Source organism: Pleurodeles waltl, chromosome 4_1, assembly GCF_031143425.1.
Source record: "Pleurodeles waltl isolate 20211129_DDA chromosome 4_1, aPleWal1.hap1.20221129, whole genome shotgun sequence".
NCBI lineage: Eukaryota > Metazoa > Chordata > Amphibia > Caudata > Salamandridae > Pleurodeles > Pleurodeles waltl.
In genome coordinates, this window is record NC_090442.1 from 154712062 (window position 1) to 154738917 (window position 26856).

At 44.1% G+C, this 26856-nt stretch overlaps 1 protein-coding gene across 1 annotated transcript in view; it reads left to right on the top strand.

The window, feature by feature from the left end:
• The window catches only part of LOC138287141 (solute carrier family 23 member 1-like), a 343235-nt gene that overhangs the window by 245419 nt on the left and 70960 nt on the right, over positions 1 to 26856 (top strand). Inside the window, exon 6 of the mRNA XM_069227499.1 lies at positions 9619 to 9727. Coding sequence (XP_069083600.1) covers positions 9619 to 9727 — 109 coding nt within the window. The remainder of the gene's footprint in view (positions 1 to 9618; positions 9728 to 26856) is intronic.

Below are 26856 nucleotides of genomic sequence, written 5' to 3' on the forward strand. Positions count from 1 at the left end.
CTTCACTCTGAGTGAGGCTGATACCAACTGCTGCTACGGCGCGCAAACACCCTGGGAGTGCTGCTGCGACCGGATCCAGAGTAGCTGAAAAATACGCTACTGGTCTGTTTACGCCACCATGGGCTTGGGTCAAGACAGACAAAGAACATGCATCACGTTCATGACAAAACAATGTGAAAGGCTTTGTGTAATCAGGCATACCTAAAGCTGGAGCCCTGCACATGCATTCTTTCAGTTCAACAAAAGCATCCATCTCATCTCCTTTCAACTCAATTTGATCCAAAGCATCCTTCTGGGTCAGTTTCAGTAGAGGCTTCGCTAGAGTCGAGAAGTTGGGAATCCACTGGCGACAGTAGCCCACCATTCCCAAAAACTTCCTCACCTCCCTCCTTGTCTTTGGTGGACTCATTTGAAGTACGCTTGTTATTCTTTCCTTCATTATTCTCCGTGACCCTTTCTCTATCTGATGACCCAAGTATTTCACTTTCTTCTGACAAAACTGCAATTTGGAAGGAGACACCTTGTGTCCATTCCTTCCCAAATGATTCAACAGAGCAATGGTATCGGCTGTGCAGCCACTTTCTGTCTTTGACGCGATCAGTAAATCATCAATGTACTGTACTAGGGTTGACTCAAATGGCAATTCTAATGCTTCCAAATCTTTCTTTAGAATCTGATTGAAGATTGACGGTGACTCAGAAAACCCTTGAGGAATTCGACACCAACTGTACACTCTGTCTAAGAATTTGAAACAAAAGAGGAATTGGCTGTCCTCATGAAGAGGCACAGAAAAGAATGCTTGTGACAAATCGATGACTGAGAACCATTCGGCATCACAAGGGATCTGGAACATTATCACAGCTGGATTCGGTACTACTGGGCAACATTTGACTATGATGTCATTTATTTTCCTCAAGTCCTGCACAAGTCGGACCTTCCCACTTGGCTTTATTAGTCCCATTATTGGTGAATTACATGGGCTGCTTAACACTTCTTTCAGTACCCCCTGTTTTACAAATTCGTCAATAAGTTGGGCAACTTTCATGAGAGTGTCTTGTGCCATGTGGTATTGTGGGGTCTGGGGAAAGATTGCATTGGGCTTTACAGTCACTTTCACTGGTTCCACTCCTTTCCTCAATCCCACCTCTTTCCCTGTCATGTCCCACACTTCCTTTCCGACTGTCTCCCGTAATTCAGCTGGAATATCTTCTTCAGTTATCATCGGGAAAAGACAAATCAGAGGATACTCTTCATCCACCGTTTCCATCTCATCCCCCTCTACACTGTCCTCTTCTTCCCCATCACTGCTCGTCTGGATTGTTATTCCTTCGTTCGAACACATGATCGAACAACCCAATTTGCACAATAGGTCTCTCCCTAACAGTGCTATCGGGCTTGAGTCACATACCACAAACTGATGTACCCCTTGATAGTTACCGATGCTGACTGGTACCGGATCTGTTATTGGGTTCGTCAGGTGCCTGTTTGCTACTCCCACCACTTGAACTGTCCTCCCTGAGAGTGGCAAATTTGGTACTTCACTGCTCTTAACAGTTGAACGTGTGGCCCCTGTGTCAACCAAGAATGAAACACGATGACCCATTACTCTTCCCTCTACGTACGAACCCTTTTGATCAACTTCCAAGGATGCTGCAAGCACACAATCTCCTTCTTCTTCTGAACTTTCACTCTCCCATACATTGTTTATTCCACTCTCACTGTGTAATGGGAACTGTTGCACGGTGCCATTTGTACTCATTACCTGACCCGAGACCTGTGGAGGAACCATCACTTGCTGCTGACTCATTGGTGCCAAGGGTATTTGCATTTGCTGATTAGGTACCATAGGTAACTGCTGTTGCATTGGCTGCATTTGCGTCATCTGCATACGAGGCATCTGCATCTGCTGCGGCTGCATAGGTTGTAACCCCTGCAACTGATTTACGGTCTGAAAATTTGGGCTTGGACCTCTCATTTTCGGTCCCCTCATTGTCTGAAATGCATTGACATCATTGTTTTGCTGACCAACACCTGCACCTGCACCTTCCTGCACCACCATCGGGCACTCGCGTTTCCAATGACCGACAATTCCGCACACGTGACACGGCATCACCTTCTTCATTGCCTGCACACCCGTCACAACAGTGTTCAAATCCGGACCATTATTCACAAAACCTCCTCTGCCTCTGCCTCTGGCCTGTGGCTGAAACATCATATTTCCCTGCAACTGCGGCTGCGGTTGCGGTACCTGCTGTTGGAACCCTTGCATCCCTTGCAAACCTTGCAGACCTGTCTGAGCTGCTTTAAGTTGCATCATCATCACCTTCTCTTTCAACCTTTTCTGTTTCACTTCAATTTCGTCGCTACAGTATTTCGCATAAGTCAAGACCTCGTCAATCGGTTTAGACTGCCAACAAATCAAATGCGACTTTATCATTTGACTTATTTCTGGTCTCAGCCCTTCCACAAATCTGAACACAAAATGAAGCATGTCCTTCGCCTCTATTGTGTCTGTGCCACTGTAGTTCTTAAACGCCTTTAACAACCTCTCATAGTAACTATGAATCGACTCTTTAGCCTCTTGGGCCGTTCGATCGATCTTCTGCCAATCCACATTTTTCGCGGCAACCTTCGTCTTCAAATGCTCAATCACCTTATAGTACAAGCTCATCACCATGGGTGATGGTGCACCCGTCTCCCTGTCTCTCTCTGGTTCACTTGTCGGCCAACCTACAGCTCTTTTGCAATCCTCCCACAAATCTGCCGGAACCATAATCTCAAAGAGAGTATTCAGGTCCTCCCAGAGACATTTTGCAAGCTTCACAAACCTATCAGTCTGTTGATACCATTCAATCGGCTTCTCTCTCAGTTTGGGAAAATCATCCGTAAATGACTGAATGTCGCTTCTGTGCCATGGTACATGTATTAATTTTCCCCCTGCTGTCTCCCTCATTGGTAACATGGTTACTGTCTCGCTGCTTTGTGGTCTTTTCTCATTATGCTCTGTAGCACTGTCCCTCCTCTTTTCCTTTCTCTTTACCCATCTGCTTTCCCACTTGTCTAAGCACCTCCACACTTGTGCACTCTGCAGCAATTCTCTAAGGTGCGCCTTCATGCCTGCTGACCTCATGTGTTCAAAATCGGTGGTCCCAAAATCCAACCTGTAGCTTCTGCTCAAGTGTGTCATCTTGTCTATGTCAACCCCGTTTCTGTCAGCTACCTCCTGCAAGCTTTTGTGTACCTTGTTCACTTCTTTTGTTATCCTGGGACATAGATACCTCAGCTCTTCTTCCGAGTAGGACTCCAACCTATTCACACCCATAGTCCCTTCCACCAATTCTTGTGCTTCCATGTTCAGCCTCATCCTGTTCATATAATCTTCTCCCTTCCCACTGTCTGAGCTTTGTGTGGAATTTAGACTGTTGAACCATTGTGTCAGCTGTTGTGCATTCAACCCCATCAGTGTAGCGTTCACATCGACTGCCATTGATGGTTGCGGCAACTTTTCAGTATTCGATGTTAGAGGTATTATCAGTGGGGGGCTCGACCTCACCAGTGTTGACTGAGCACATATGGGACTAAATTCTATCAAGGACCCAGATCCGGTTGGCTGGGCCGCTATCGGAGTTATCCCTGGAGTGTTTTCTATGCTACTCCTTTCAGTCCCATTCTGCAGCATTGATCCCTGACCGCTCATACCTAAGTTAGGCTGGCTATACAAAGGTACCGGCGGACCTACAGTAATGGGTAGCGATATCGCATCTGGGTTTTGTCCATTTCCCATGTTCTGAGGCATGTTCATTCCCACACCATGGGTCATCATTGCCGGCATGCCCATCTGACTCCCCGTCATTTGAGCATGTGCGTTTCCCCCCTGCATCTGCTTCTGAGGCATCAAAAACTGAGTCGATTCAGCTTGTGCCAACGTCTGGTTGAGACCATTCTGTACTCCCCTTACGGTTGGATCTAGAATCATTCCTGCACTGTTGCCACTGCTGTAGTACCCTGGCATCTGTGGCTGATAATTTTCTGCTGGTTTCAACATGGGCACATCTGGATATATTATCCTAACCTGCGGTATCTGCGGGGTGAACAATAAACTCGGGTCCTTAGATCCCGATGCTGCTCCTGAACTCTGGGTTTCACTATTCTGTACCGGTGCCGGAGGGGCAGAACTGGTACTTGGACCTTGTCCATTCTCTGCATAAGGTGGTGGACGGTCGTTCAGCAATTGCATTATTAACTCCTCATCCTCTAACTCCTCTTCTCTTCTCAACTTTTCCTCGTCCTCTCTATCCTTGGAACACTTCCTGTCTGTCTTACAGGTAGCTTTCTTACCTGTCTCCTCTTCTTCCTTAGTAATTGCGGGGAACAATTTTATCCCCTGCAATACATCTGACCTCCACACCTTCTGTGCATTATCCCACCTAGCGTCCGCTAGTGTCTTTTCTACCTTTCTCATTCTGGTCTCGAACTTCTTTTGCTGTTGCTGTCTGGCCATTAGTTCCCAAATCGCTAAAGCCTCAAACTGTGCTGGCCTTGGAGGTACCTTCATATCGTACATCGTGAATCTCAAATTCTCTAGAATCCTTATATTGAATGTCCCATGTATCGGGAACGCTACGCTCCCATGTTTCTCTGTCAGTTTGTGCCATTGCTTTAGCCAAAGACACGGGGCTACCCCCTTCTCTTCCATTACAATGTAAGCTGGTGTGCCTTCGGGCGGCGTCTCCTCTCCTACGCTCGCTTTAATGTAAGACTCCCCCTTCATCGCACTCCTAAATGCTTTAAAGAATTTCATTTTCTCGTCCTTTTATTTCACAAAGTTTGTAATCAATAGGTGACTTTAATTCCCGGAATACTCTTCGCTTGCCTTTCCCCTTCCAATCGAGTCCCACGGACTGCGTCCAATCCGTGCGCGACCCTTCCCTGCAACCAACCTATTCCAGCGCGGCTCCTAGTGACGTCACACTCACACACACTGCGGCTGACAAAGCCTCGCGGCCTCCTTCATTCACCTCCTCTCGTAACAACTTCTTGCATGTATCGCGAGCTACCAAAAATAAAACAGATCTGTCGGTTTACTACAGGAAGGGTAACACAGTCGCTTCAGGACCTTAGGGACTTTTCACTAGCCTCAGCAGTTATTCCATCTTTCTCGGTCCCCACGTTCGCAAGCAAATCTGACCCGCAGACCTACTCTCAACTTGTCAATGATCTATTCTAGTGCACTTAGAATCTTGTCAAAGCCTGAAGTCGAAGTTTCTTTCACTCCCTAACACACGTACCGACTTGTCGACCACGCCCGATCAACCTACTAAACCGCCCAGACCACAACATGGATCAACATACTCCGGAGTCTCTTGACCTCGCAGGGCCCGTCTCAACAACAACAACCACGTGGACCTTTTTATGCACAAAGCGCCACACGCACATGAAGTTCGACGACTTCCCTACTCTCACACTCGGAGCCGCACCTCCGCTATTTCTATGAAGTTCGACGACTTCTCTACTTCTACACTCTGAGTCGCACCTCCGCTATCCTCTATAAAGAAAAAAAAATCCTCGCAACCTTTTCACACACCCTGCGGCAATAAGCTGTGCAAGCGCAAAACCCTAACTTCACTCATACCATCACTAGTACCGCCAACGCCGAATCCACACCTCCATTCTCTCCATTCGCAAGCTCCGAGATCCCGGGAAAGTCGCGGTGGACCTAGCCCATCATCATTCTGTCAATCAGTTTTATCCAAGAAAAATCTAATTCAACTTCTCGAATGGGGGTCTCAAAAATGCGTAACCGTTAATTCAACACCATATACTTTAAGAGTACAGGGTCCCAAAAGACGCAACCGTCCTCTGCTACCATCTACTGATAGAGCGGTCCGTAGTAATAATTTACCTGTGTTCGGACGCTCTTTAGGCCGATGAATCTTTTGACTAAGTGGGAACTCTCTGTACTCTTATATCGATCAATCCATCAAATCAATAATCAATAACGAACATAAGCAACACCCTGCTCAACATAACACTTAACAATTAATCCAGAATACATTTCGACGAACCCTGACCTTTCAGTCAGGAATAACCACACCAGTTTATTCAAAGTTAGTGAATTTTATTTCCCTATATTAACAAAGCTAGCACAATATAAATGTGTCTCAACACCAAATGATAAACGTAAATGAACATTAATAGCTGTCCATATCGGCGAAACAGGTGCAATCTATGTAGCATTTGAATCACAAGGCATTCGATAATAGCAATGCAAATCACTAATACGATAATCTGTAATGAACTAATCGCATACATTTAGTCAGCATAACAAGATCTCAAATTGCATCATGCGACAAAAGGAATCCTCGTCTAACCTCAAATTAGCATCGGCATGTGGGACTTCATGCAAAAACAATTTAGCAACATTAATTTAGAAAAACTCCTAAGTAGGGCTCTTATCAAAATCAGCAGTTGGTTACCTAAAAGAAACATAATGCAATTTTACAATTTCCTTTCATATTTACCAATTACGATCAGCAATCAAGGAAGTCTTCGTCTCACAGGTACCGTTCTTCGGTCAGCATGGGTACCGTTTCGATCAGCATGGGACGGGGCAAAGGGGCAGGGGTGGACGGGGCAATTGCCTCACGGCGGCAAGGTAAAACTACTACTTCATGCAAGGAATCAAAGTTAAAGTCTCTAGGGCAAGAATCATTAAAGGTCTCTTTCTCTCGATTAGAGAAAGCATCAAAGTCTCTCAAAATGGCGTCGCAGCAAAGTGGGCCATAATAGCTACGAAGTCTACAAAATGGCGGGATGTCCAATAATGGAAGATGATAGCGCAATGGCAATCATAGCGCGTAATGGCCTAATCTCTTCTCGTGCACCTGGTTTTTATAGACAACAGTTCGAATCCAGTAGGGTCTCCATTGGAGGGTTCATAGGTTAGCTTCAAATTGTCCAATCAAAAACGACAGTTCTCAAGCTTTTACTTAAGCATACATTATCCTTGGAGATGGGTACGCAAGTTGCAACATTGTATACCAATTAGCTCACTTTCAGAGCCTCCATTGTCCGCACCTGCAAATCGACCTTGGAGTAAAGAGAAAATATGCCAAGCTGGCACGAAACCTTAAGATAAGCATGTGAACGATCTCAGTGGAAAAGTACAGCTTCAAGCAGAAATACACGTTTATTAGCACATTGGAAAAATACAAGCATCTAAACCATGAGACCAGGCAACTAGGCCAAAGCCTCCGCTAAAGTAATGCTAAGCTAAAACATTTCAAACGAGCAAATCATAGCACACGTTTACGATTATGTCGGATTAGTGCAATTCTAATACACCACGTTATATAAAGCACGCTTATAAATGTTGGCAAACTACTCTAAGGGCACATTTTGTCCCCGTACAATCTTTATTAGTTCGGTTAAAGTCACACATGATTATTTCACACTACGTTTAAGCTAATAAATGTAAAACCTTCATTTTCTGCTTCATCACAGTGCAGCATCCGAAAATGCTGCGTTGTGCTGCGTGACGGAGAGGGAGTAGGAGAGTGCCACATCTACTGAGATTTGGCACTCTCCTTAGCGCAGGCGCTGATTTCAGCTGTCGTGCACACCTCAGTGCCCGGGTGTGTGTGTAAGTCTAGCATAGGTTTTGTACTGGAAGGGTAAACTTCCAGTACAAAATACTATGCCTAGACAACTTCTAAAACTTTTCCTAGTTTGTGTGCTTTCTGCACAGTGCAGCACTCATGCAAAGTAGGAAAGAAAAGGAGAAATGAAGACATTTCTCCTTTTAACGCCTGCTTTTAAAAAGAGATAACTTTTGGTGCAAAACCCTGTTTACTTTTGTTTGTAGATAGGGTTTTGCAACAAAAGGCATGGATGGTTGCATGGGAACGCCCATGTACCACCCATGTAACGCCCTCTTGGTGCTAAGTAACGCAAAACAGTGTTTTGCACTTCTTTGCGTTACTTTTGGGGTACTTTCCAGCACAAACCGAGTTTGCACTGGAAAGTAAATTAGTGAAAAAGCGTTTTGTGCTGGTTAGCATCACATTTGTGTTGTTAAACCAGCGGAAAATGTTTGTAAATCTTCCCCTTCGTATGTGAGCAGCCTAGGAGTGTGTCCGTTTCTTTGCGTGTGCTCAGTATATTTGTTTATATTTCAGTGATCTCAAGGTATTACTGCTTGGTCATGCTTTTTAGGTTCTGTGATGCAGGCCTCTGTTGTTCGTACGAGTTAGCTTGCATTATATATACAATTAATAAGCAATTAACGAATCGTAGAATTGTTAACATGCGAGTTGCATCAGCGTGTTTGTCGCAGTGTTCTCAAAATACATTTATATATATTAGTGTCAAGTTGCATCTGCGTAACATAATACTCTTGTTAACCAACATATAGTAGCCAGAGTTACAATTTTTTTATCATATGTAAAAGAGCTGCTCCCTCTATCAGCAGCGAATAAGGAGGGTTCCTGCATTTCATCCTATCATCTTTTAAATTGAACCTGGGTAATTTTAACTGGGTTACTGTTGGGCATTCTGTCATTTGTGGGTTTTGTTTGGTTTTATAGGTATAGACTGAGAGTTTTCTTGCCTTTGCACTGAACATGTCTCGGTGATTCTGCCCTTTTTTAATTTTTATTATTTCAGTGACGGGTCACCTATGGCCACTTTACAAGTTGTGTTATAGCTGTTGATTTTTACTTAGTGAATTTCCCACTGTGCATATTCCCGTGAAAGTGTAATACTGATCCCGGGTACCCTGGACAATACCTATTGATTCGAGTTTTTCAAGCTGGTGGGCCATACGTTGCCGGTATGCAACCAGCTGATCACACACAGGCCCACCCATTTTAAAATAGGGTTAGGTCCACAACAGTAATTCATCAATGCTTACGGCATGCTGTTATTCTAACAGTTTGATTATATACGGGCCCACCTATTTTACAACGGGGTTTGGTCCAGGTTGTTAATCCATCAAGTCTCACCATAGACATGCCCTTTTTAAGATACAAAATTCCCTTTTATTGTACAATAATTGCTGATGTCTACTAATGTAACACCTCTAACTAACAAGTAGTTGAGGAAATCTCTTTTTGTTACTATTGCTCAAAAGGACGTAGGACACCTAATTTGTATAACAACAACCGTGGCACAAGGCACTTTAAATCGTTGATTTCGCACAAGGCCAATACACTTTAGAGCCAACTTTATCCCCTCAAGCCATTGGGACAATTGATTTGTATTTGTTATGTGCACTAAGTTGTATAGGTTTAAGGGGTTTTAGTTGTATGTCAAATTAAATAATAGCATGATTCACTAGCTTTTATCTGTATGCAATTATTTTTATTAACTATGAAATAAACTTGTACTTAAGAATACTCTTGTTAACGTATGGGCTGTGGGAGTACAGCTGTCTCGGAGGTATTTTATTTTGTGTGTGTGTTTAATTCTTATCCTTGTGGCTGTCCGTTTTTGTGCAGATGCAGGAGCATTTCTAACAATCTATTGACAGATGGATGTTTGTGGACAGGTGCATGTGCCTGCTTCCTGTGCTACGAGCAACGCTTTGTGGTTTTCATGTTAGTTTTTTCTCTGTCCCAGTTTGCAGATATGAATTCTTCAAGAAATATATTTATAGTTGGATTTGCTATTTTCTCTGGACTTACTATTCCCAACTGGGTGAATCAAAACGCGCGGGTCATGGAGACCGGTGAGTATAAAACGGTCATAGAAACAATAATATTAATTAAAAAAAGTTAGAACACTTCATCCTTCTGAGATTTTTTAAAACTGAGCATCATTGTGTGTGGTAATAGTCTCACCTGTTAGCAAGCACTTGGAAGATGGCAGGCTCTAGCAGGAAGCACTAGGTAAAATGGATGGCATTAGGTTCTTTACTGTTCGTCAACTGGTGGGTGTACATTTTAAGATAACTAATCAGCCGATCCCATATGATTCCTATGGCATCTTGGACCTGTTTCTTATGGTTTCATTGAATCTTACAGGTTTCATTTTGTATCCTGACATCATAAGTAAAAACGCGTTTTCATCCTTCATAGGACTAGAACGCCTCACTGAGGTCAAAGGACCTTTTGACCCAGTAAAGATTATGGTGAACCATAATCATCTACAATTTACATCAACATGAAAATCGAAACTTAGACACCATGACCAAAGTGGTCACGGAAAGAAAACTCCAATCTTTAGAAGTTCAAAGCTTTTATTTCACAACCACAAAACCGAAGTCACATAAATAGTGAGCAAAATCAAATTATAAAGATAAATGAAGACCATTGGCTGACCAAATCTCTGAAACAAGTTTTACTCAGCAGCAACACCATTAGAATTCAAGAAGAATAACACATAATAATAATGCAAGTACTTGAGCATCAGAAACACATTTTAAATCAGACTGAGAATACAAATTAAAATGCACAGAATTATAATCAGGAATTTTGGACATAGGTACTCCCTACACCTATCCAAATGAGGACATGCATTTAAGGGAACCAGCTAACACATGCTGACAAAATCAAAAGAATAAGACAAAAATAATTTGGAAAATCTTATATCTCGGGCTAAGTTCTAACTGTAATAAAACAGGTCAAGGGGAAAATAGCATTGCTTTAGAATATACCTCTCCTTAGGACAGCAGGCAATTCAGTTTTCGGCAGCAAAGCATATCAGCAAAGTCCATTAGAAACAGCATTAGGGGAAAGAGCAGAACACGAGCTGCACATAGATAAATCAGAAAAATGTCAGCCAGACAAGTTAACAGCCTAAAATTCACAAATGAACTCCTTACAAACTTAGTCAATCCCTAGTCAGAAATCCTACAAATAGTTGATTGGTCAATTCGAAGAGTCCACATTATGCAAAAGGGGCAATATCAAGTTAAAGTTTAAGCAGAAATCACATTTGTAACATCTACGTGTTTTCCCAGGACTTGGTAAAAAGACATCTCTTCTTTCCATGTGACTCAGATTATATAACACATTTGTACATCACTTGTTGCAAATCAAATTCCTTCTCATGGCACAAGCTGTCTTCCTCCGTTCTCATGAGAAAAGTTACATCCAGCAATGGCACAACTTTACATTCAATCTGATGTTCCCCGAAGTAACTACTCCAAGACTGTTGCAGCAAAACGAACACATAATACAAGAGGATTCTTTACTATTCGTGAGAAACACCCTAACTGAAACATTCATGTTAGAGAAGAGAAATGATTCAGCGTCATGTAACTTTCAAATATGAAAACCTCAGGCCTAGCTATGCTAATTCAAGAAATATACGGCATTTATATCATCATTAAAGAAAAACACATGATATGCAAATTCATAATTTCAGTATTAATAATACATAATCTAAATAAGCAAGATAATTTTATTAATAATTGCAGTCTGTGTTAAGGCATCACATTAAGTATAACAGAGTATCACATTATTTTTCTGCACACATGTAACTCTATACTAATAAATCATTAAACATTATAAGTGAAAACATTTCTCTATTAATTATTACTCTACAATTTGATTATACTTCAATGTTGTGTTAACTCATGTGAGCACATTGTCAGTGCTGGGAGGCACAATGTTCGTCACATTCTAAACAGGGACACTTCCAAAGTTTCAGAACGTGAATGTATATGTCGCCAAATGCTGACGTCTGGTGCATTCAAAGCATTACGTTCCCATAGTCCCTTTTCTGACGGCAAACTATGCCATCACAAAAGGACACATTCTCATTTCAACGAGACAGCTCAAAAGTTCAATGTCTTATATCTTATAGACCTTGGTCTACTGAAACTCTCAATTATCCTCAGATTCTTCAAATATGCACTCCTCATTTTCTCCATTTCAATTTCGTCTCTCCTCTGTTTATTCTTAGCTCTTTTCTCTTTCCATATCCGGTATAACTTGTAAGATCCAAGTGCAGCTAAGGCACACAAAGCCACAATCAACAAGTCTCAAGATGATTCCCACTATTCCTTTTCCTAAGTTTCCAAAACATTTTCCAACGGCTGAAAACCAATATCCAACTGATTCCCACACCGTGGTGGCTGACAATTCTTTCAAGTCATTTTTCAAGTTAGTGATGTTGGAGATAAACTTCCTTATCTCCTTACTATTATCTGGAATGTAAGTGCAACATTGTTGCTCATGTAAAACTTTACAGACTCCACCTTCCTTCAGGAGCGAAATGTCTAACGCAAGATGATTTTGCAAAACCATTGATCTCATAGTAAGCATCTGCGTGTCCACTAATAATAAGGCACCTGCTGTATCTGTAGATAATTTATCTACAACTGTCAACACCTTTCTAACCTTGATATCATTCAAGATCAATCCTACCAATGGAATTATGGCACCAAAAATATCTCCTGCAATATCTGCGTCACTTGCTCCTCTCTTAACTCTGGAGTTCAGTTTCTCTTTCCAGACAGGATTGTCAAACTTTCCACGTGATAAATCTTTGGAAAATCGACTCCCAGGTACCATACCAACCTTTTTGCAGCTTGAAATAGGCATTCCTTCCACAAATGAAATAAACACCTGCTATGGCTGTCCATTCAGCCTAAATGTTCAATACTCTTAAACACAAATACAGATGTGTATCTATCTTTGAAGTAGGCCTATATATACATAGCTTAGCTACATGTTGCCTATCCAAAGCTAAATACCATTGTGTAGTACTGCTTGAAGTGTGTGTAGTGTCATTCTGCCAGTCTTGTAAAACTATTCCCTTTTCAATTCTTGTTTTCATTGTTCTTCTCCTGTCATCTACTTGTCCAATGAAGTCTTTTTCTACTTGTGTCCAAATGCACGTTACGTTTTTTTTGTGTGCATATGCAGTTCCAAAAGTCAGGGTCGGTTCAAAGATACCTGCCACAATAGCAATATGTGTATCTTTTGCTACACTATTCAGGTGCTGATTTACAGGCACAGAAAAAAACACCAGGTAAAAATTTTAATAAAAATATTGAAATTACTCCTACTAATAGAAAAACATTAGTAATGAACTGCAAGAAATTCCATAAGTTAGTGGCAAGCTGTGATGAGAAATCTCTTATTAAACTGATGAAGGAATCTGTGTGCAAACATAACACTCACACACATCCATAGTGTCAATGTACTCATACAACAACTTATAATACACATTCAGTGTCAAATCTCCTTTAGAACTGTCAGTGTGTAACAATCTCTGATCCTCATGCTCAGGACTTCATTCTGCAATTGAATCTCCTAATGTTGGTGTAACTGTATTCTCAATCTCATCTTTTACAGTCAAACTCAATCCAGCTATCAATAAAAACACTTACAAACATGCATACTGTTGCTAATCCTACACCCACATACTTACACTTACTCCTCTTACCTTGATCAGATTTCATAGCTTGTCTAGACTCAGACCACATTATAAAAATTCAAATTTGAAAAATGCAAAAACAAAAATGTGAAAGCGGCTTTAAATTATTTACAGCAGCTCTTCTTTTTCTCATTTTCTGTTAAATGAGTAAAACAAAAATCAAAAATCAAACTTCTCAAATTGTTGCACTTATTGACAAAGTTCTTGAGCTTCTAAAAAAGTTAATCATGAGTTTTTTTCTACTTGCAAATGTTCAAAATTTCACTACTAAGAGTTCAAATATCTCTAATAATAAACCATCTGAAAATCACTTATGAGTACTTCCAGAAGGTTCAGCTGAAGTCAAATTGTCAATCAATCAATCAAAAAAATTTGTAGAGCGTGGTACTCACCTGTGAGGGTCTCAAGGCGCTGGGGGAGGGGAAATGGGGGAGGAGGATAAACGGGGGTGCGGCAAGGAGGGACACTGATCGAACAACCATGTCTTGTGGTTCTTTCTGAAGACCAGTAGGTCTTTGGTTTGGCGAAGGTCGGTGGGGAGGGAGTTCCAGGTTTTGGGGGCGATGTAGGAGAAAGACCTGCCTCCTGTGGTGATGCGTTGGATGCGGGGGACTGTGGCTAGGGCGAGGTCGGCTGATCGGAGGTTGCGTGTGGGAGTGTGGAAGTTAACTCTTTCATTGAGGTAGGTTGGGCTGGTGTTGTGGAGGGATTTGTGTGCGTGGATGAGGATCTTGAATGTGATTCTCTTGTCTATGGGGAGCCAGTGAAGGGATTTGAGGTGTGGTGAGATTCGTTCGTGGCGGGGGAGGCCAAGGACGAGGCGTGCGGCTGTGTTCTGGATTCTCTGGAGTTTGCGTTTGAGATTGAGTGTGGTGCCGGCGGAGAGGGCGTTACCGTAGTCCAGTCTGCTGCTGATGAGTGTGTGGGTGACTGTCTTTCTGGTTTCTGGGGGAATCCATTTGAAGGATTTATTTTAGAGTGCGGAGTATGTGGAAGCAGGAGGAGGTTAGAGCATTGATTTGCTGTGTCATGGAGCACAAAAGTTTTTGTTAGCACAAAAGGCAGCACACTCCTTCTACCAATCATCAGATGTGAAATAAGTTAAATCCGGAGCGGATTACCTACAGCTTGGCACTCTTTTTCAGTTTGATCACCTTGCTGCACAAACTTCACTATCACTTTATCAGATTCTCCAGTCACTTCAGCCATAGTTGGAAGCACATCTGATATTGGATTAAGACTTTTCTTGGGCCACTGGCCTCCTCTTAGAATTCTCATTTCAGGCACAACTGGGTTTACAACAATCACTGATCTAGCAGGAGTCGACTGACTCTGATTTGACCCTCCTGCTCCTTCGGTTGCTATTGTCACACTCAGATTTTCACCAGTCTGTGAAAGTTCTGCAACAGTAACTTGTCCTCTCCTCACAGTTTGGCTAGCCTGGACCCCTTCTCTCTCAGATTCCAACCCTAGAGGAACTGGCATTGTATCTGATTGATTTGGAACTTTGCATGTGTGGCTTGCATGTGCCCAGTTTGGAAGACCAGCGCACTTCACAGCTGTTGTAGTCACAAGAATAACTTGATATGGCCCTTTCCAACGTGGCTCTAAGCATGACTTTCTCACATGCTTTTTCACTAACACCTAATGTCCTGGACTCATGTCGTGACACTGCTCTTGTGCTAGCTGAACAGTTGCTTCTCCAACCAGGCGAGACAAATAACGAACCACATCCGCTAGTCCTTTGCAATAGTCCAGCACTAAGTCATCCATAAAGTTCACAAGTGCATTTGCAGGTACAGCTAGCAATCTCATAGCTCTACCCATAAGTAGTTCACGCGAGGACAAGCTTGTCTTTCTGTCGGTTGTTCTACGCATGCTCCTCAGGACAAGAGGCAATGCATCCGGCCATTTCAACGTTGTGGTATACACAGTTTCACCAGTCGTGACTTCAAAGTTCCATCCATCTGTCCGATGAATCCAGATGCTACTGGTCTGTAACTGCAGTTCAATCTTTGGGGGAAAATCAAATTGAGGTATCAGTCCTCTCAAAAGCAGCTATGCAACTGTGAGACAATCAATCCTACGTGTTGGGTAAGCCTCAATACAATGAGAGAACACGCACACTATCACCAAAGCATATCTCAATCCATTACACACAGGCGTTTCCATACATTCACCTGTTGACATGTTACACATCTGTGACACACTCCTTCCACAACAAACCTAAATCTGGGGTTGTACCATGTTTGTCTGAACATTCTAATCATTGCATCCCTACCTATCTGAGCCAGTCCATGGTAAAACCTTGCCATCCGAGACAACAAACTGCTTGGCAACACTGTTTTTCCTTCACTTGAAACCCAGATCTTATCCTCATATCTGAACAGAACCTGCTCTACTCCAACCTTTTCGTTCTCCCTCTTGTACTTCCTCCTGCAGTCTTTTGACTTCCTCCCAGGTATCAACTGCTGTCATAAAGAAGCCTTGACATGTCTCATCACTGCTACTACCGAAGCTCCTCATTAAAGGATTTGTCATGAAAAGCAAAATTTTGTGCCACTTGGTCAGCATAGCCATTGCCTAACGAGATATAATCATTTGAATTTTGAAATCCTGCACATTTGACAACAGCAATTTTCAAAGGTAACTGTAATGTTTTCAGCAGTTGGTACACTTTGTCACCATTGTGGATAGGTGATCCAGAAGAGAACATAAAACCTCCATGGGACTATAACTGTCCAAAGTCGTGAACCACACAAAAACTATACTGGCTATCAGTAAAAACAGTCACTTTAAGCTGTTTAGGCACACAGCATGCTCTAGTAAGAGCAATCAATTTAGCTACTTTGGCAGAAAAGACTCCTTCAATCCATGAATCTTGATCCACCTGAGACTGTGCAAACTGCATAACCAGATCTCAGATTTCCATTAGTATCTTTTAAACAGGAGCCATCAACAAATATGACATAGTCATTTCCAACAAGTGGGGTATCTTGAATATCGGGTCTTGGTTTGGTGCGCAGTTTAGTCATATCGAGACAGTCGTGTGCTACATCTTCTTCACAGTCTGATACATTTTCAACAGGATTTGGCAGAAGGGTTGCCACGTTCAGAACACTACAATGTTTAATATTAACATTGGGCAACCCGAGGATGGACTGTTCATATCGGGTCAGGCGTGCTTTGGTCAAATGTTGGGTTTTGGTGTGGGTAAAATGAAGCTCCACTGAATGGGGAACATAAGCATTCAAGGGGTGGCCCCATGACAATGCTTTTGCATTGCAAAATGCTGACATTCACTGTGCCTAAATAGCCGGGCAGTGCTGCAGCTACAGGATCAAATGTGGCAGAAAAATAAGGCACAGGCTTGTTTGCATTTCCATGCATTTGCATCAAAACAGAATGTGCACAACCATCTCTTTCACAACAAAACAAACAAGCAAAACATTTGTTGTAATTTGGCACTCCCAGAGCTGGGGCTCAGCACAGGCTTGCTCTCAGCTCAGGGAAGGCATGCATGCATTTGTCATCAAATTGTTCTGGATCTGAAACATCTTTGTGTGTCAGCCTCAGTAAAGGCTTTGACAGAAGGGAAAAATATGGAATCCATTGGCAGCAGTAGCCAGCCATAAACAAAAAACAATCTGACATCTCTCTGTGTTACTAGTGGATTAATTAGCATTATCACTGAAATTCTCTCTTGGAACACCTTCCTTGCACCTTTCTCAATGTGATGACCTAATTATTTTACTTCTTTCTGGCACTATTGTAACTTTGCTGGGGACACTTTATGTCCATTTTCACCCGCGTGGTTTAACAGGGCTATCTCTTCTACAGGCGTCACGCGTGTTTGAGCAAACCATCAAATCAGCAATGTACTGAACAAAGACTGAATGAAAAGGCATGTTCAGAGACTCTAAATTCTTTTTTAGGATCTGATTAAAATGTAATGGTGACTCTGTATACCCCTGTGGAGTACAACACCACGAATAGGCACGGCTTCTGAATTTTAAAGAGAATAAAAATTGGCTATCTTCATGTAAGGGTACAGAAAAAAAATGCTTCACACAAATCAATGACTCGGAACCATTCAGCTTCACATGGAATCTGAAAGGAAATCACTGCAGGATTTGGACAACTGGACAACATGGAACAAAAATTTCATTCATTTTTCTCAAATCCTGGATTATGCAGTATTTTCCATTGGGCTTCCTTTGTCCCCAAATAGGGGAGTTACAGGGACTCCCCATAACCTCCTTCAGGACACCTTGCTCAACAAAATCTCAATTATGAGTGTAAATCCTTCAATTACTTCTGGAGTCATATAAGAGGGTGGTATCCTTGGATACACTGCATTTGGCTTCACTGTGATTTAACTGCTTCAACTCCTTTTATGAGACCAATATCTTTCCCTGAAAAATCCCAAACTTTCACTATAACTGCCTCCTGCAATTCTCCGGGCTAATCCTTAACTGTCATCATATGGAACAAGCAAATGAGAGGATACATTTCATCAATTGTGCTGGACATTTCATCATCACTATTTGTCTGAATGGCTATTCCTTTGTGGGTGCAGATAACTGAACGATTTAAATTACACAGAAGGTTGCGACCAATCATATTTACTTGTCTTGAGTCGCAAACTACAAATTGATGCCTGTCCTCAAATGATCTAATTTTAACTGGAATGTGCTCTGTAATCTGGTTAGTTAACTGCTGATTTGCTACTCCTACTATCTGACTTCTTCTCCTGACAAGGGCACATTTGGTGCTTCTGCGGTTCTGACACTGGAGCGCATTGCTCAAGTGTCAACCAGGAATGAAACGCCATGTCCCATGACATTGGCATTTACATAGAGACCACGTTGATCTACCTGTAAGGAAGCTGCTAACATGCACTCTTCCTCATCAGAACCCTCACTGTGTCTGAAGTTTCTTCATCACTAAAATCGATTAACGGGTATTGTGTTACCAGCTGATTAACATTTGCATTTGCTCTCTGATTCATGTTTTGCTAAGGAGCAATCACTTGCTGATGTTGCATTGGAGCTTGAGGAACCTGCATTTGCTGAGGGACTTGATTCTGCTGAGGGACCTGCATCTGTGTTAGCCAGTAGGAACCGTCACATTTTGAATTCCAGGTCCTTGGATTCTCTGAATTTGAACCTGAATATTATCCAGAGTCTGAGCAACACCACAATTCTGCACCACATTATTCACACTACCATATGAACATTCCCGACGCCAGTGTCCAAAACCTCTGCAAGTATGACATGGACTAATTTTCTTCATCGACTGAACATCAGTCACATTACCATTCTGATCTATCTGAACACCACGTCCTATACCTCTAAACTGAGAGGAGTTGTTACCCTGCTGTTATACACATTGCACCCCACTAGTGTTCACCATCATTTGTGAATTCTGTATTCCTGACTGTGCAGATTTCATTTTCATCACCATGAGTTTCTCCTTTAATTTTTTCTGCTTCATCTCAATTTCCTCTCTGCAGTACCTAGCACACTGCAGCACTTGATCAATCGGATTGCTCTGTCAGCAAATCAAGTGCATCTCAATCATGTTAGCAATTTCAGGTCTCAATCCTTGCACAAATCTAAACACAAAATGACTCATATCTTTTGGTTCAAAAACCTCAAACCCACTATGTTGATTGAACGCTTGAAGCAATCTTTAATGATAAGCATGAATCAACTCCTTCTGTTCCTGTTCTGTCGTGTCAATCCTTTGCCAAGCAACATCTTTCGGGGCAACTTTATTCTTCAGAAACTCAATGGCCTTGTAATACCCTTTCATCACCTTTTCAGGCGGTGCACCTGTTAGAGCAGTGGTTCCCAAACTTTTTCGATCCCCGGCTCCTTTGACCTATTGGCCGTGTTGGCCACGGCTCCCCATTATGTTACTTTTTTTTGGCGGGTGGGGGAACGTAATCCCAGCCTGTACCTGTACCTACACTATTTACAGTTTGTCTTCTTTATTCTCTCCTTCAGGTTGCTGAAAACCATTTATTGGAAACTATTTTTGTTCTTTTGTCATAGGGATATTATTAATGGTACTTTGGCGCCCTCCGCTGGTCACAATAATTAATGCAGGGGGTTTTGTTTCCAATACCACAAAAAAGCTACTGATTCAAAGCACCTCCGAGTGGTTTCCAGACTGAGTGCGGAGCCCCTGGCTAGTTTTGACGGCGCACCAGGGAGCCGCGGCGCACAGTTTGGGAACCACTGTGTTAGAGGATCTCTCCGCGGTTCACAAGTTGGCTAATTAACAATCTTCTTGCATTCGACCCATAAATCGACTGGAACCACAATGTCAAATAAAGTATTCAAATCTTCCCGCAGGCATTTTGAAAGCTTCACAAACCTCTCTGTTTGCTTATACAATTCTACTGGTTTCTCACTCAATCTCGGGTAATAATTTGCTCCACAGGACATGAACATAACCTCCACCTGGAATCTCCCTCATTGGCTGTATTTTTACACTCTCATCAGCTTGATTTGCTCTAGCCGAGGCAAATTCTACTTTGCTTTCTTTTGGTCTCTTTTCTTTGCCCATATTCCTTCCCATTTATCTCATGCACCCCATGTTTTGATACTCTTAATTCCTCTTTAAAATGCATTGTCATGCCGGGTGATCTCATGTTTGCAATGTCTTTGGAACTAAATTCTAACCTGTCACTTCATTTTAAGGGCTTTGACTTCTCTAAATCCATGTCATATTTTTTGGCCAAGTCTGCTAATTTCTCATGTGTCAGTCCTGCATGATTTGTAACATCTTTGTACATAAAGCGCAATTCCTCTTCACTGTATGTCTCCAATCTCTGCATTTTAAGTGTTCCTTCAATTAACTCATTTAATTCTAATTTTAATCTGGGCACATTCACTGTCCTGTCGTTTACTGGGGTTTCTTCTGTTATGACACTGCTGTTTACTGTACCTGTTACTATTTTCTGACTCAAACTATCCACCCACTCATTTAACTGTTGTGCTGAAAACCCTTGCAAACTAATATTACTCCTTTGTGTCATTTTTGTGGAGTACTGCAATGCATACTGGCAATCTGATCTGGTGTGGGCATGTGAGGAAGTGTGGTCCCCTGTTGAAACCTCACGTCATGAACTGGTCCTGCTTGATTGAACATTGGGTTAGGGTCTGCAGTGCGAGTAGGTGTCAAAGGTTGAAACAAAGACGCTAATCTCTCCATCTCTGAATTGTTCAAATATGCAGACCTCTGCATGTCAATTGCTGATATCCCTGCTGATGTAACTGGGGTTTCAGGAACTACTGAACATTTTACGACTGGACTGAGCATGACTTCCAGGATTGCCTGAAGCATACAATGGAACAACTGGACCTGTGGTTACGGGTACTGTCAATCCATCTGGTTGTGTCAAATCTGTCTGATTCTGAGTAATTGATATCCCAGCACTCTGACTTGTTAATACAGTACTAGAATCTGTCTTGATTTATTTGGGGTAATATTTTGGTTTGTCTGTACTGGAGTGTACATGGGCATAGTCTGATTCTGAATACAAACTGGAAGTGCCTGATTCACATAAGGTGTGAGTACTGTATGACTTACAACGGGACTCTGCATAACCTGGTTCATAACTGGAATCAAATTGGGCTGTGCTGTACAAAGGGTAGGAACTGGAAGAGAAATTGTGGGGAACCTGCATCACTGAACTGACAGGTGTACTTGAAGCTACCTGATTCGGACTTTGTGAAACGAGAGCTGTTGGTACACTCGGGACAACTTCTAAACTACCCTCTCAGCAGAATGATATAGCGGGACGATTCATTAAAAGCTGATTATTAAACTCTTCTTCTGAGTCACACTCATGGGTCACTGTCTTTTTAACCTCATCAGCTGTCTACTCTGTCTTTTCTCTCTTCTTCTTTTTCGTTTTAGGTTTTGTACTCTCATCACCTTCTTCTGTGATAGCTGGATACATTCTCAACCCATCCAACACTTCTCTTCTCAACATTTTCTGTTCCTCATTCCATCTAGCCTATGCTAGTGTCTTTTCTGCGCACCTCATTCTATTCCGAAATATTTCCATTTCTTTTTGTCTAGCAACAAGTTCCCAGATAGCAAGAGCTTCAAATTGTATGGGTCTTGCAGGAGGATTTAAGTTGCACAATATTCTCCTCAAATTTTCCAAAATCCCAAAAATAAAAGTTCAGTAACATGGGAAAGCCATTTGTAGGAAGCTGGCCTGGTGTGTGGTGGGTACCTAAGGTACTTACACCTTATACCAGGTCCAGGTATCACCTCTTAGTGAAGTGTAGCCAGTGTCTAGAAGCTAGACTTTCTAGAGTTAGCTGTGGATGAGCAGCCAAGGCTTATCTAGGAGATATGAAAAGCTCATGCAATACCACTGTAGTCATACAGCACTTAAATACATGAAAGAAACCAGTGTTACAAAAATAAAGGTACTTTATTTTAGTGGCAGAGTACCAAAATTACTAAAAAGGCAATAGTCCCTTAGGAGGTAAGTAACCACACTAAATATGCACACTAGTAATCAGAAATAGGCATAGAAAAGGTTAGAAAACAGTGCAAATGTAGATAACCAATAGTGACCCTAGGGGGATCCCCAACCATATACTAAAAAAAAGGAATGCGAACACAGGACCCCCCACCAATATAAGTGGAATGTGTAGAGGGGAGGTGGGACTGCTAGAAATCATCCGAGGTAAGTAACACAGTACCCCCAGAGACCAGGAAAGCAGGAGTAAATCACTGGAATTTCCCCCAAACCACCCAAAAGGAAGAAAAAAGAAGAAAAGAGGACACCCAGACAAGACTGCAAGACACCAGTGATGGATTCCTGGAGAAGAAGACATGTGGAGAGAGGGGACCAAGTCCAAAAGTCACAGTGGAGTCCAGGAGGAGTAGGAGCTACTACCCACCCAGATGTACTTGTAGGAGTTGGTCGACAGTGATAGCAGGTCAGCACTGCAGCCCTGGAGCCAGAGAAGAGTTCCTGAAGGATGCAGAAGATGTCCCATTCTGGCATGAAGATTGCAGATGGGTGTCAATTTAGGAATTCCACCAACAATTAATTAATTGGCAAAGGCGAGCCCGTGGTTAGAAGAAATGTGGTGCTGCTGGGGACCATCAAGGCCCAGGAGAACTCAACCCAGGGGGGGGAGTCACAGGGGACCCTCAGCGTCACAGAGAATCCACAGGAGCAGAGGCAGCACCCACAGGAGTCCCTCAGAACGGGGACACAGGAGTTGCAGAAGGAGCCAACGCAGCACTACAGGAAGGGATCCCACGCCGCAGAGCTACGCAGAGGGCTGTGCATCACAGAAAGGAGTGCTGGGGACTGGAGCTACACATCGCCTGAAGATCCCTTGGAGGAGTAGCAAACAAGCCTTGCCAGCTGCTGGAGACACTGTGCACGGGGGTACTGTCCTGCGTGGGAAGGCAAAGGCAAAGGCTTACCTCCACCAAAGTTGGATAGCTGGCAGAGAGGACCAAGAGGACGACTCCGGACCACCACCCGTAATGCAGGATCCAAGCAGCGCAGTATGAGAGGAGATCCATGCAGCCGGTTGTCGTTGCAGCAGGTGCCTGCGGATGCTGGGGAGTGATTCCTTCACACTACGGGAGATTCTTTATTCTTCTTGTGCAGGCTGAAGAGTTGCTGTCTTCTGGAGATGCACAACTGGGGAAATTTTGCAAAGCTGGCAGGAGCAATGGACACAATGTTGCAGAAGAGTCTTCTTTGTGGATTGCAGCATTGTCGGTTCCTGTAGGGTCCAGTCGCAGTTCTAGTGGCCAGAAGTCGAAGTGGAGGCTGCAGAGGAATCCTGCTGGAGTCTTTCAAGCTGAATCTGAGGACCCACCCAAGAAAGAGACCCTCAATAGCTCTGAAAGGGAGATTGGTCACCTAGCCAGGTAAGCACCTATCAGGAGGGGGCTCTGACATCACCTACCTGGCCTTGCCACTCAGATGCTCCCTGAGTTCCCTGCCAACCTTGGAAACAAGATGGCTGAACCCAGGGACCCTCAGGACGAGCTCTGAGCACCACTCCTGGGGTGGTGATGGACAGGGGAGCAGTCACTCCCCTTCTCATTGTCCATTTTCGCGCCAGAGCAAGGACTGGGTGTCCCGGAACCAGTGTAGACTGGTTTATGCACGGAGGGCATCAAATGTGCCCTTCAAAGCATACCCTTCCCAAGCGAGTCACACCTATTTCCATAGGGACAGGGTGTTACCTCCCTCTCCCAAAGGAAATCCTTTGTTCTGCCTTCCTGGGCTTGATCAAATCAAGCAGCAGGAGGGCAGAAACCTGTCTGAGGGGTGGCAGACAGCTTGGGCTGCCCGGAAAACCCTGTAAGACTGGTGGTAGCAATGCTGGGGGCCCTCTAAGGAGCCCCCAGAGTGCATGGACTCATACTTCCAATACTTGCAACAGTATTGGGATATGATTCTGACATGTTTGATACCAAACATGCCCAGGTTTCGGAGTTACCATTATGTAGCTGGACATACAAACAAACAAATGAAAAGTCTCCTTTCATTTTTTTCAGAGTGGGCTGTGGTCCGTGGGACCACTGCCTCCTCTGAAAAAACGTTGGCTCCCCCATTCACAAAGGGGACCTGCTCTGAAAAACGTTGGCACCTCCACTCACAAAGGGTAGGAGATCCCCTGGGGATCCCTTCCCGTTGCGAATGGGTTACCACCAACTTGAAATTGGTGGCAACTGGGATTGTTTTGAGACCGCATTCATGGTCGCAAAACAATCTTACATACTGTTAGACCTGACAGCCTTAGGGTAGTCCCCCCTAACTTTTTGCCTGCCTCCCTCCACTTTTTGTATTCTGTTTTTGCTGGCTTTTAGACTCTGCGCACTTTACCACTGCTAACCAGTGCTAAAGTGCATATGCTCTCTCCCTTTAAACATGGTAACTTTGGATCATACCTGATTGAACTATTTAATCTACTTATAAGTCCCTAGTAATGTGCACTACAGGTGCCTAGGGCCTGTAGATTAAATGCTACTAGTGGATCTGCAGCACTGGTTGTGCCACCCACTAAAGTAGCCCCCTTAACCTTGTCTCAGGCTTGCCATTGCAAGACCTGTGTGTGCAGTTTCACTGCCACCCCGACTTGGCATTTAAAAGTACTTGCCAAGCCTAGAACTCCCCTTTTTCTACATATAAGTCACCCCTAATGTGTGCCCTAGGTAACCCCTAGAGCAGGGTGCTGTGTAGGTAAAAGGTAGGACATGTACCTATGTAGCTATATGTCCTGGTAGTGTAAAACTCCTAAATTCGTTTTTACACTACTGTAAGGCCTGCTCCCTTCATAGGCTAACATTGGGGCTGCCCTCATACACTGTTGAAGTGGCAGCTGCTGATCTGAAAGGAGCAGGAAGGTCATATTTAGTATGGCCAGAATGGTAATACAAAATCCTGCTGACTGGTGAAGTCGGATTTAATATTACTATTCTAGAAATGCCACTTTTAGAAAGTGAGCATTTCTTTGCACTTAAATCTTTCTGTGCCTTACAATCCACGTCTGGCTGGGCTTGGTTGACAGCTCCTTGTGCATTCACTCAGACACACCCCAAACACAGGGTACTCAGCCTCACTTGCATACATCTGCATTTTGAATGGGTCTTCCTGGGCTGGGAGGGTGGAGGGCCTGCTCTCACACAAAGGACTGCCACACCCCCTTCTGGGACCCTGGCAGACAGGATTGAACTGAAAGGGGACCTGGTGCACTTCTTAGCCACTCTTTGAAGTCTCCCCCACTTCAAAGGCACATTTGGGTATAAAACAGGGCCTCTGCCCTACCTCATCAGACACTTGCTGGAGAAGAAACCTGAACCAGAAACTACATCCTGCCAAGAAGAACTGCCTGGCTGCTCAAAGGACTCACCTGTCTGCTTTCTACAAAGGACTGCTGCCTTGTTGTTGCCCTGCTGCCTTGCTGAACTCTTGTCTGGCTGTGAAAGTGCTCTCCAAGGGCTTGGATAGAGCTTGCCTCCTGTTCCCTGAAGTCTCAGGACCAAAAAGACTTCTCTTTTTCACTTGGACGCTCCGTGCGGTGAAAATTTTGACGCACAGCTTGTTCCGCGGCAAGAAAAAACGCCGCACACCGATGCTGATCGACGCGACGCTCTTGGGACGACCGAAAATCCGACGAACGGCTTCGCAAGGACAACGCCGCCCGACCTCTAGAGGAGAAATCGATGCGACGCCTGCCGTATGATCGTAATTTCGACGCGCAGCCCCGCAGACCGACGTCTAGAGGAGAAATCGCCGCGCCGCCTGCCGTGAGATCGTATTTCCGACGCGCAGCCCCGCAGACCGACGCGCAGCCGGAGAACAAGCAGGAAAATCTACGCACAGACCCAGGACATCTGGTAATCCCCGCGATCCACAGAAAGAGACTGTCCGCGTGCCGGAAAACGACGCACGACTTCCCCGCGTGGGAAATAACGACGCGAGTCCGTGTGTGCTGGGGAGAAATTGACGCACACATCCTTTTTCCACGCACCTCTTCCTTTGTGGCCCTCTGAGGAGATTTTTCCACTCCAAACCAGGTACTTGTGCTTGAAAGAGACTTTGTTTATATTCTAAAGACTTAAGACACTTTGGCGGTCATTCTGACCCTGGCGGTCAAAGACCGCCAGGGCGGAGGACCGCGGGAGCACCGCCGACAGGCCGGCGGTGCTCCAACGGGGATTCCGACCGCGGCGGTAAAGCCGCGGTCGGACCGGCAACACTGGCGGTCTCCCGCCAGTGTACCGCCGCCCCATTGAATCCTCCAAGGCGGCGCAGCTTGCTGCGCCGCCGAGGGGATTCCGACCCCCCCTACCGCCATCCAGACCGCCGGGAACCGGATGGCGGTAGGGGGGGTCGCGGGGCCCCTGGGGGCCCCTGCAGTGCCCATGCCACTGGCATGGGCATTGCAGGGGCCCCCGTAAGAGGGCCCCTACAAGTATTTCACTGTCTGCTTGGCAGACAGTGAAATACGCGACGGGTGCCACTGCACCCGTCGCACAGCTTCCACTCCGCCGGCTCGATTCCGAGCCGGCTTCATCGTGGAAGCATCTTTCCCGCTGGGCTGGCGGGTGGCCTGAAGGCGGCCGCCCGCCAGCCCAGCGGGAAAGTCAGAATTACCGCGGCGGTCTTTTGACCGCGCAGCGGTATTCTGGCGGCCCCCGACAGGCCGGCGGCGACCGCCGCCGGTCAAAGTCGGAATGAGGGCCTTTATATCACTTTTCAGTGATATCTCTACAAATTTCCCATTGCAACTTTATTCCTTTTGACCTACAATTATCCTGATAAATATTATATATATTTTTCTAAACACTGTGTGGTGTATTTTTGTGGTGCTATATGGTGGTATTGTATGATTTATTGCACAAATACTTTACACATTGCCTTCTAAGTTAAGCCTGACTGCTCGTGCCAAGCTACCA